General features: G+C 36.2%; 1 protein-coding gene across 1 annotated transcript; it reads right to left on the reverse strand.

Moving 5' to 3' along the window:
* Nucleotides 1-438: 438 nt before the first annotated feature.
* Nucleotides 439-2,359, reverse strand: LOC141656500 (uncharacterized). Its single transcript, XM_074463411.1, has 3 exons — nucleotides 1,918-2,359; nucleotides 1,369-1,757; nucleotides 439-1,260 (listed from the first exon to the last, which is right to left on the reverse strand). Exons 1-3 carry the CDS (start codon nucleotides 2,357-2,359, stop codon nucleotides 439-441), a joined length of 1,653 nt encoding a protein of 550 aa, XP_074319512.1.
* Between the last annotated feature and the right edge of the window lie 10,302 nt (nucleotides 2,360-12,661).

Consider the following 12,661-nt stretch of genomic DNA (forward strand, 5'->3'; position numbering starts at 1 on the left):
ATATAAAACACGAGATGGAATTTAAATCATTCAAAAGAATCACATTTGCGCTAAAATAAACTCGATCCACGACTCAAAGGGGCCATGTCTACTTTTCGTTAGCACTGCCGTTAACTACTTACTTAACTATCATTATTGTCTTTCTAATAAAATAATCCCATTCAATTCTGTCATGCTCTTTCTCTAGTAACTCACCAATAATTTTTTTTTGACTCTCAATCTCATTTCCCATATCTTCTTCATGCTTATTATTATTCCTTTAAACCGTTATTGCTTAAACCAGTTGATAAAAACTCCGACAAGGGAAAAGCCAATGCTCATGTTACCGGACTATCATACTCCGTACCTTTTTTTTTTTGCAAGAAAAGCAAGCCATATATTCATCCATTAAAGGGGAATAGAAAGGCAATCTTACAAAAGTTAACCAATATGAGCTACTCAACTAGCTAGAGACCCTACTATTTCTTCCTCTCTATGAGATTGGGATACATATAATAATCTTATAATTACTATATATTGGACTTTCTTAATAATAAAATCAACACACTGCTCCAATCCTCTAAAAATCCGAGTGTTCCTTTCCTCCCATATGCTATAAACCACGGCTCCTAAGCAACCTAGGAACCATTTGGTTTTCCAATGTCGACAAGTGCATCTATTGGCACTCCAATGCATGTCCTTACTGAGATTGTTTGTACGCCCAGAAATCTTCATCCACGAGAGAATCTTTTGCCAAATTTCCTTTGAGAACTGACATTTAAAAAATAAGTGTTTATGATCCTCATTGTCATTCTTGCAAAGAACACATCGATTAACCACGTGTATGCCTCTGTAGTTGAGTTGGTCGATGGTGGCTAGCTTCTTCTGCATTGCCAAAATTAAGAAAACACTATGCTTAGGCTGTACTGCTCGCTGCCATACTGTCCTGGCCCAACTAATAGGATGTCCATGATGTCTGAACTTATCATAAAGCAGGTGAAGCTGAATTTTCCCCTGATGAACACAACTGCTCATAAACTGTTTAGCAGTCTGAATGTCCCTTGTGTGTATCAACAATTCATCTCTAACCTTCAATATACTACGCCAACTTTCAGAGTGAGTGGCCTTGGAAGTTGCAGTCCATATGCTCCTAGATTTAATGTTATATTTCAGGTTCCACTCAGACCAAATGCTACTTAAATCATTGTCTAGCTCCCAGATCCATTTTCCCAGTATACATTTGTTCCAGGCTAGCACTTCCTTTATATTAAACCCACCTTCCTGATATGGTGCACAACAAGACAACTAACTTTTCATAATCAATTTCCTGCATCCTTCTTCAGAATTCCATAAGAAATGCCTGCAGAATTTGGTAATTATCTTGATCACTCCTTTAGGTATCAGCAAAGTGGAACACCAATACTGTTCCATGCCAAAAATGACTGAGTTCAACAAACTAATCTTCCCTGCATATGAGAGCTTGTAAGTGGACCAATGTTGCAAAGCTTTTTGAACTTTATTTATAAGATCTGCAAACATACCCTTGTTCAGTTTTCCATCATTTAAAGGCAATCCCAAGTATCTAAATGGAAATGCTCCCTCCACATAGCCTGTTCCCTGAAGAATCCCCTGCTTAATGTTATCCCTTACACCTCCCATGTAAATATTGGTCTTCTCTGGATTAGCACACAAACCAGACATTTTTGCAAAAGATTTAAGAGCTTGAGTAACAGTAACAACAAATGGAATGTCACCCCTTACAAAGAGCATTAAATCATCTGCAAAAATTAAATGATTTGAGTCTTACTTGCCCACATTTTGGATGATAAGAGACCTAGGGTTACTGATGGATGTCCCTAAGTACGCGAGATAGGATCTCCATGCTCATAACAAAGAGAAAAGGGGAAAGAGGATCTCCCTGCTTCAGACCACTCTCACCTTTAAAGAACCCTACTCTATCACCATTAATCTTTAAACTGAACCAAGTAGATGTAATACAACCCAGTATCCAGTTCTTAAATTCAGGTGGGAAATTATAATATTGCAACATCTTGTCTATGAACTCCCACTGAAGAGAATCAAATGCTTTCTTAATGTCCACTTTTATTAAGCATCTAGGAGAGACCCCTTTTTGTCCATATCCCTTCACCAAGGACAAAGTTAGCATGATGTTTTCAAAAATATTCCTGCCTTGAACAAAAGCCCCCTGTTCCTTGCCCACAATTTGTGACAAAAAAGGTTTCAGATGAACACATAATATCTTGCTAACAGTTTTATAGAACACTGTACAGCAAGCAATAGGTCGATAATCCATCATAGTAGCAACTACAGCTTTTTTTGGAATTAAAGCAAGTAAAGTGGTACTAGGTTGCTTAGACATTTTCCCAGTTCTAAAGAAAGACTGAATGGCTCTGCAGAAATCCCCCCTGATTGTCTCCCAAGATTTCTTAAAAAAATGTGCATAAAATCCATCTTGACCCGGGATCTTGTTAGAATCAATAGAGAACACAACATTCTGTATTTCTATCTATGTAACCTCCTTACGTAACCCTTCCCAGTCAGAGCTAAGAATCTTAGTCCTCTTCAACTCGGTCATAGGAGCACAATTGACAGCCACATTTTGACCCAATAGCCATCTGTGGTAGTCAACAAAAGCATGATTCACTTCCTGAGTTCCAACTTTCTCAATCCCCTGTCTATCCAGTATCCTCCCTATAGTAACTTGGTGCTTTCTAGCAGCAATCTTGGAGAAATAATAGCTAGTTGGAGCATCATTATATTTTATATCCTGGATCTTTGCTCTTTGTGTCAGTGAACTCCTCTCAGTGTTTTTAAAAATCAAATACTTTTGAAGCAGTTGTTGTTCCTTTTTAACCTCCTGCACTTTTCTAGAGATCCTAGAGTAACTAGTGTTATGGAGCTTAATAATACTCTGCCTAACATCTTTCAGTTCTTCAAAAAATCTAAACATGACACTTCCTCTCAGAGGTAGCCCCCAAGCTTGCAAAACCACTCCATCATACTCCTTATGATCAGCCCAACAATTAGGATAACTAAATTGTTTCCTAGGCTTCTAACTATCCTGCACAGTTACAAGAAGTGGTGAGTGGTCAGATATCCCAGAAGGCAGGACATTAACCTGAGTGTTAGGATACTCAATCAGCCAAGAAGGATTACTAAGTACCCTATCCAGTCTAGACCAAACACGAGCAGTGGCCTCTCGTTTATTAGTCCAGGTGTGTTCACAACCAAAACTATGCAAGTCCTCCAAAGTACAGTCCAATAAGCATTGATTAAATGCCATCATCTCAATGACAGATGGAGGATTAGGTCCAATTCTCTCCTCCATATCCCTGACAATGTTGAAATCTCCCAAAATGATCCAGTTTGTAACCCTCCCTTTCAAACTCCTTAGTTCATGCTGTTGGAGCTTGTGTCCTCCACAGTTAGTGTGATAACATATATAAATCTCTTATAGGTTCACAAGGGTATACTTAGTATATTATCAGTTGATTAACGTTTACTTAATAACGGTTGGCTTGCTAGAAGTTTGACGTTATTATCATACTGATGGCGGTGATCAACTGTTCCCTAAAAGTCACACCTAAAGGATGTGTTTGAGAGATGTGATTGTATGAAAATATAATCACATTGATGCCTTATATGACTAAGAGGTTAGTCCATGTATTTGACTAAACAGTTAGTCAATGTGATGATGAGACGATTATTTAATTCAATTAAATAATATTAGCTAAGACGAAAAAACTGTTGATTCGTAAATTGAATATAAACTGTTATATTTAATTATTGTATATAATGTTAGCTTAAACGAATTAAGATGTTAATTCGTAATTAAACATAAACGGTTATATTTAATAAGCAAATTATAAAGATGCGATATTTATAGTTAATGTATATATTATACAATATTGTCATAATAAATGTTGACAGACTGGTATTGATAAATCGACTGCAAACTATTATAAGTGGACTTATTAATACATGTCGATATATATGACAATTGATAAATAATACACATAATATACAATTAAACAACAACCAAAAATAAGAAGATTATATCCTTATTTGGTTGTTGGGTCACTCAGTCAAACCGAGAAAGAGGAAGAAAAATAAAGAAAAAAAAATATTTCCCTTATTTGCTCCCTTTACACGGTTTTAAAGGAGAAGTGGAATCATTTTTTTTACTCACTTGTTTTTCTTAACCTAATTCTCTCATCAAAACATAAACCCTAAAATAATTAACAAATTTTGGGGATCTCATTCTAGCAAATTGAGGGGCATTTCTCATAGCATTTTGGGTGCAACGATTAGGAGAATATCGATTTCGATATTGTTCTTAGGCCATATTGCTAGGACCAAAGGTTGATTCTTAATCTCTATTCTTTTTGTTTATGCAATTTCATTTATGACTAGAAATTTCATAATCATAATTTCGTTATAATCCGAGAATTTCAAGAGGAAGTATACCGAAATTTCCCACAAGTGGTATCAGAGCATAGGCCACGAAACTATTTTATATGATTTTCATAAATGAATTTAAACAAAAATTTTTTGAAGAAAAAAATTTCAAAAAATTTCGGCCGTGAGGATTTTTTTTGCTGAGAGCAAAAAATTTTTTTTTTGCCGAGTTGTTTTTTCGTTTTTGATGTTTGTGTTTCCATTTTGATATATTCATATTGTTGTTTTAATTAGTTAAGATGATAATATGATAATTTGTAGATGTTTTGATTTAATTAAAATTAAATTGAAATGTAAATGGAAATCGTTTTTAATTGTTGATGATTTGTTTTGCTATATAGTTTTTGGCATACATGGTTTTAAATTGATGTTTATAATCATGATTCATTAAATTTAATAATGTTCAAATCAATTGTGATGAATCAAATAGCCGGATAATCGATTTAATCATGATTTAGATATTCATTTTAAGAGGTTAAATTGAATCATCAAGTTTGAATATATGTTTAAATTAAAAAGATGATGAATATGCCAATCTTGTTCTAAGTAGCAACTTTAAACAAATTGTTCATATAAATGTGGTTGTTTTCGATTAAGAAAAAAAAAATCTATTTTTCTCGTTTTTAGGGCATATGCCGAGATAAAAACAAAAAAAATCTGTTTTTTTTTTCGTTTTTGTGGAATTGCCGAATTCTATTTTTTCGTTTTTGTGGAAATGCCAAGGGCATTGATTTTGTTTTTTTGTTTTGTCCAATTATAATTATACATTACTTTTACAATGTATGATTGTTTGTTGTGAAAAAGTTCACACATTAAAGATACCTAATTATTTTAAAGAGGTTTAAAATAATGTTGGATTAATTCATATTACAAGATTAATATGTATTTAGATTAGAATTATTGTGAGTAATTGAGGAATTGTCACATAATTTGATCATTTAAATAAGTGGTTTGGATAAATTACTCTACATAATTAAGGAATTATGTCTTGAATGTTTAATTTATAGTTGATGCATTTTATTTAGTTGAATGAATCGTTGAATGGTTTAATTTACGTATTTTTGCAATCGGTTGTAATATGTAATACCTAGTGTGGCCTTAGTTAGTTATGTTTTCGTAATGATGGAAACATAATTTTTATGTAATTTTGAGATCTCGTATCTCCGTTTGGTTTTCTTTTATATTATGGTTTTGAAATTAGAATGTAAATAGGTTCATTTTGTAATTTTTAAATTGTAATTTTAAGAAGACTAAAGATGGAGATTGGATTGCTCACTCCCGCTACATGGACCAAGATGGACCATCAAGACAAGCTTCTCGGGTCCAAGGAAGGATTCCAAAGTTGTATTTATGTTCATTTTGGTAGATAGGCCACACTAGGACTTCGTTTTTGTTTTCGTTTTTCCATTCTTATTGCTTTTCTTCACATGATAGTTAATGCATCATATTTCGCCTAAACCAAACCACCTAATATGCATGAAAATTGACTCATACAGATTAAATGTTAGTTTTCATAGACATACATATGTCACACAATTTTAAGCCATCATCTTAGTTTATTCATTCTCGCATGCTAGATATTAGTTCACTTAAAATGAATTAAAATAAAGTTGATGGGATCTTCCTCTAAAACTGAAATTGAGACTAGTCTTTATAGGCCAAACAGCTATGAATCCCTTCTTCGTCGGTAGGCATATATGACCTTACTCTCCATATGACCCCTTCTACGTTGGGTAAGTAGTTTGTGTTGACTTAGTTTACCTCAACATTATAATCCGAAGAGTTTATCATGATTATGATGGACTATAGATAGAATTTACAGAAATTTATCGACCAAGAATGCTAATAGTAGAATTAGCCAAGAGGTTGGCTTATCAATTTACAGATAATTGAGTCTTGGGATCATTTATATAATTCTTGAGGGAGGTCAACTGTATAAATGCTTGAGTCTTCGCTTATAACAGTTTTGCATTAGACTTAAATCATAATGATGAGTATGCTTATTATATTTTTCTTCTTTTCGCAGTGTAGAATTCGTTTTATATTGATAATACTGTTACAACAAATGGCTGGAAATAACGAAATCTCTATGCCAAGTGCCACACTTGGACGCGAGTCATGGCTAAAAGCTTTCATGGACCAGATGAATCAGTTCACACGACTGAAGAATGATGGGTCCAACTTTGCGGACTGGGAGGCATCATTACGGAATGCTGCCATTGCTGACGGTAAGCTCAAGTACTTAATCGAGCCGATGCACGCCAAACCCAGGCCCCAATGCAAGAGCTAACGAGTCAATTGCTTATAGTGACTTCGTTATGGAAGCGGGTGCGATAAAGAACGTACTCATTTTTGCAATGGAAACCAATTTGCAAAGACGCTTCATTGCCCAAGGTGCAAACAATATTTTCACCACGCTCACTAATGAGTTCTGAAAAGCACCGAGAATCGTTACTTATGAGCATACCTGTCGCTTCTTTGATGCGAAACTCCAGAAGGGCCAACCGGTTAGCCCACACATTCTTAACATGATTGAGAATGTCGAGAAATTGGAGGCACTTGATTGCAAAATCAGTGAGAGCATAGTCATTGACCGTATGCTTCATTCACTTCATGATGGTTTTGCCCTCTTCAGGGCAAATTACTACATGAATGACATGAAGAAAAGTCCTCATGAGCTACACTCACTTCTCGTACAGACCGAGAAGGATATGAAATTGAGTGGGAGCATGAAGCAAGATGTTCTCATGATTTCCAACAAGAATAAAGGTAAGGGCAAAGCTCACGGCGACCTAACTGTAGGAAAGCCAAAGTTTAAAAAGTCAGGAAATGGTAAGAGTGGGCCTGGTGAGACTAGTGGCTCACAAGGCAAGGCAAAGAGCAAGGGCAGTGACATTGAGTGCCACCATTGTCACAAGACTGGGCATTGGAGGAGGAACTGTCCCGTGTACCGTGAGGACATAAAAGCAGGCCGTGTCACTCCTATTGGTATGTCATCTTATATTCATATGATTGAGATTAACCATGCAAGTTTCAGAACTTGGGTACTTGATACTGGCTGTGGTTCTCATCTGTGTAATCATTTGCAGGGCCTAAAAAACATCACACCTCTCGCAAAGGGTGATGTGGACCTGCGAGTCGGGAATGGAGCATGAGTTGCTACAGTCTTAATAGGAACATATGTAATCCAGCTCCGTAGTGGTTTTGAGTTATATTTATATAACTGTTACTATGTACCCAGTTTATCTAAGAACATTATTTCTGTTTCCGTACTTGATAAAGACGGTTTTTCATTTTCAATAAAGGATAATAGCTGTATTTTCTCTTTCAATGAAATGGTTTATGGCAAAGATGTTTCCATGAATGGAATTTATATCTTAGATCAAACCACAGATATATTACACGTGAATAATAAGAAATTAAATGTTGGTGACAAAGATCAAACTTATCTATGGCATTGTCGAATGGGACATATAAATGAAAAACGTGTAAAGAAACTCGTCGAGAATGGGACCATTCCCACATTCGATTTTTCTTCATTTGGCACGTGTGAATCATGTCTTATCGGCAAAATGACTCGAATTTCCTTCAAAGGTGTTGGAATGCGCGCTAGTAACCTATTAGGACTCATACATACTGATGTATGTGGACCTATGTCAATCACCGCTAGAGATGGCTATAGATATTTTATCACTTTCACGGACGATTTGAGTAGATACAGATATGTCTAATTAATGAAGCATAAAAGTGAGTCCTTTGAAAAATTCAAGGAATACCAGAATAAGGTTGAGAACCAACTGGGAAGAAAGGTTAAAGCACTCCGTTCAGATCGGGGTGGCGAATATCTTTCAAATGAGTTTGATCAACACCTTAAAGACTGTGAAATAGTTTTGCAGTTAACTCCACCTGGAACACCTCAATTAAATGGTGTGTTCGAACGGAGAAATCGAACATTACTTGATATGGTTCGATCCATGATGAGTCACACGGTAGTGCCTGATTCATTATGGGGTTTTGCTCTTTTGTCAGCTGCTCTTATACTTAACCAAAGTCCGTCTAAAGCTGTCGACAAGACTCCATATGAAATGTGGAAGGGAACGGTCCCTAACTTGTCATTTATTCGGGTTTGGGGCTGCGAGGCTTATGTCAAGTGGAGACACAAGGATAAGCTCGGCCCGCGATCGGTCAAGACATACTTTATTGGTTATCCAAAAGGAATGTTTGGTCATTACTTCTATTCGCCTACCGAACATCGAGTTTTTGTTGCGACTAGTGCAAAGTTCTTAGAGAAAGAATTTCTCGAGAACAAGTCAAGTAATAGAACCTTCGAGTTGTTGGAGATTCAAGAACCAACAACCGAGGAACAGATGGAGGAATTTGTTCCTTCAACTGATGATACGGTTAACATTCCTCAGGAACCTAGGAGGTCGGGTAGAGTCTCTAATCCTCTAGACAGATACATTGGTATGGTCGAGGAGAATGACGTTTTGCTCCTAGAGAGTAATGAACCCGCTACCTATAAAGGTGCCATGACCTGTTCCGACTCAAAGCTATGGCTTGAAGCCATGCAATCTGAGATGGACTCCATGTATGAGAATGACGTATGGGATCTTGTTGATTTACCTAATAAGGTACGACCTCTACAGTGCAAATAGCTTTACAAAATAAAGCATTCTGTAGACGGGCAACCAGATACCTATAAGGCACGACTAGTGGCAAAAGGTTTCACTCAAGTGCACGGATTGCATTATGATGAAATTTTTGCACCCGTAGTTATGCTACGTTCCATTCGGATAATCTTAGCGATTGCCGCTTTTCATGACTATGAAATTTGGCAAATGGATGTGAAAACAGCCTTCTTAAACGGTTATTTGGAGGAAGAATTGTACATGGTACAACCCGAAGGTTTCATAAATCCTGTAAATCCTAAGAAAGTGTGCAAGCTTAAGCGTTCCATTTATGGACTTAAGCAAGCTTCTCGGAGTTGGAATCATCGTTTCGACCAGGTGATAAAAGAATATGGTTTCACTCGATCGGTCGAGGAACCATGCTTATATATCAAGTCGAGTGGGAGCAAGATTGTTTTCTTGATATTGTATGTCGATGACATACTCTTGATTGGGAATGACATTCCTCTCTTATCTTCGGTTAAAGGATGGTTGAAGAACTATTTCAAGATGAAATATCTGGGTGAGGCACAAGCATATTGGGAATCCGTATCTATCGAGTTAGATCACGACGGATGTTATCACTGAGTCAGGAGTCTTATTTAGATAAGATTCTTGAAAGGTTCAGCATGAGCAACTCCAAGAAGGGGAACCTTCCAATGACTTCTAGGATGCATTTGAGCAAGTCTCAGTCACCCACGACGCCTGAAGGGGTTGACCGCATGAGTCGTGTTCCTTATGCATCAGCCATAGGATCAATCATGTATGCCATGATATGCACACATCCAGACGTGGCATATGCATTGAGTATGACGAGTCGGTACCAAAAGAATCCAGGTGAAACACACTGGATAGCTGTTAAAAACATCCTTAAGTACCTACGGAGGACTAAGGATTGGGTATTGACTTATGGAGGAGATACTAAGCTATGTGCAACCGGTTACGCAGATGTTATCTTCCAAACGGATCGAGATGATTAAAAATCTCAGTCCGGGTTCGTCTTTACTCTTAATGGTGCTGCGGTCAGCTGGAAGAGTTTCAAACAGGATGTTGTAGCAGATTCTACTACTGAATCCGAGTACTATGCCGCTTCGGAAGCAGCAAAGGAAGCTATATGGATGCGTCAATTCTTACAAGGACTAACCATAGTTCCTAGTTCGAATGACCCGATCACCATCTATTGTGACAATAAAGCTGCCATCTTCCAGGCTAAGGAGCCTAAGTCTAGCAACAAGTCTAGACATGTACATCGGAAGGCTCACCTGATCCGTGATTACGTGGAGCAAGAGGAGATAGTGATTGACAAGATTGCTTCGTATGACAACATCGCGGACCCTCTCACTAAACCATTGTCATATGATAAGCATGAAAGGCACGTTATTTCTATGGGAATTAAACGTGTTCCTGAGTTGTACTAGTTGATTATGGATTCGATACATTATCTTTTTCATATGCTATTTATAACTTCATCGTTTTATTTCATATTTTGTTTTTCATGTGGATTGTACGACAACATTGAACGCCACAAAGTGAACTTAATTACATTATATTTGTTTTGGTCCGTAATCGCCTACATGAGCTGATAACTCTGGCTATTATTTTGTGAAGTTGATTGATGGTGGGTTCAACGAGCCATAAGTCAAACAGTTGGCTGATCGATCACAGATGCGAGTTATAACGATACCTCGTAAGACAATTGTGACAACGTAATGGAGTCCTAAATGTTTAAAAAAATTCGGTGCCAGGTCGTGGATTGGACGTCCATTGTGTTCCTAGAGTCGATTCTTTTGACTATCGACTGTCTCTTGAAATTAAGGCAGTTTTTGGGTGACTTTGGTTTCTTTCTCATGGTCTACCATAACAGGAGGCTAAGCAGATTTTCACTGAGTCATTTCATACTGTGCTTATATCTGCAGGATTCGAGTTGAAGAAAATATCTAACCTTTATCAGGTTTAGTTATTTCTCAGGGCCACTCGAGGAGTTGTAACTGAAATGCATGGCCATGCTCGAATGATGATTCGTTTATCAGTTAAGTTACTCTCTAGTCGGGAAAACCACTCTTGATATTGATCACTTGTAAAATACGACCTTTGTGAATACAGATTTTGCAAATTGTTTTACATTGAGTGGGAGAAATTTTAGGATATGAGAATCGGTTATCGCACATACACTTGTGAGGACAAGTGGGAGTTTGTTGGAGCTTGTGTCCTCCACAGTTAGTGTGATAACATATATAAATCTCTTATAGGTTCACAAGGGTATACTTAGTATTTTATCAGTTGATTAACGTTTACTTAATAATGGTTGGCTTGCTAGAAGTTTGACGTTATTATCATACTGATGGCGGTGATCAACTGGTCCCTAAAAGTCACACCTAAAGGATGTGTTTGAGATATGTGATTGTATGAAAATATAATCACATTGATGCCTTATATGACTAAAAGGTTAGTCCATGTATTTGACTAAACAGTTAGTCAATGTGATGATGAGACGATTATTTAATTCAATTAAATAATATTAGTTGAGACGAATTAACTGTTAATTCGTAAATTGAATATAAACTGTTATATTTAATTATTGTATATAATGTAGCTTAAACGAATTAAGATATTAAAACGTAATTAAACATAAACGGTTATATTTAATAAGCAAATTATAAATATGCGATATTTATAGTTAATGTATATATTATACAATATTGTCATAATAAATGTTGACAGATTGGTATTGATAAATCGACTGCAAACTGTTATAAGTGGACTTATTAATACATGTCGATATATATGACAATTGATAAATAATACACATAATATACAATTAGACAACAACCAAAAATAAGAAGATTATATCCTTATTTGGTTGTTGGTTCACTCGGTCAAACCGAGAAAGAGGAAGAAAAATAAAGAAAAAAAATCTTTCCCTTATTTGCTCCCTTTACACGGTTTTAAAGGAGAAGTGGAATCATTTTTTTTACTCACTTGTTTTTCTTAACCTAATTCTCTCATCAAAACATAAACCCTAAAATAATTAACAAATTTTGGGGATCTCATTCTAGCAAATTTAGGGGCAGTTCTCATAGCATTTTCGGTGCAACGATTAGGAGAATATCGATTTTGATATTGTTCTTAGGCCATATTGCTAGGACCAAAGGTTGATTCTTAATCTCTATTCTTTTTGTTTATGCAATTTCATTTATGACTAGAAATTTCATAATCATAATTTCGTTATAATCCGAGAATTTCTAGAGGAAGTATACCGAATTTTCCCACACATGCCATAAGCGTTCTCTATGCCCAACATCATTGCTTCCATAAACAAATGAACAATATTTAACGCACTACGTGATATAAAACACGAGATGGAATTTAAATCATTCAAAAGAATCACATTTGCGCTAAAATAAACTCGATCCACGACTCAAAGCGGCCATGTCTACTTTTCGTTAGCATTGTCGTTAACTACTTACTTAACTATCATTATTTTCTTTCTAATAAAATAATCCCACTCAATTCTGTTATGCTCTTTCTCTGGTAAC

The sequence above is a fragment of the Silene latifolia genome, chromosome 1, assembly GCF_048544455.1.
Source record: "Silene latifolia isolate original U9 population chromosome 1, ASM4854445v1, whole genome shotgun sequence".
Taxonomy (NCBI): Eukaryota; Viridiplantae; Streptophyta; class Magnoliopsida; order Caryophyllales; family Caryophyllaceae; genus Silene; species Silene latifolia.

Bases quoted from the DNA above. Each gene is read 5' to 3' on its own strand.
- LOC141656500 (XM_074463411.1), bottom strand. From the start codon at position 2,359: ATGTCTAAGCAACCTAGTACCACTTTACTTGCTTTAATTCCAAAAAAA. The intron at 1,758-1,917 runs GTGAGAGTGGTC...TAATTTTTGCAG, and splicing joins TAGAGTAGGGTTCTTTAAAG to ATGATTTAATGCTCTTTGTA. The intron at 1,261-1,368 runs GTGATCAAGATA...GCACCATATCAG, and splicing joins CTTTGCTGATACCTAAAGGA to GAAGGTGGGTTTAATATAAA.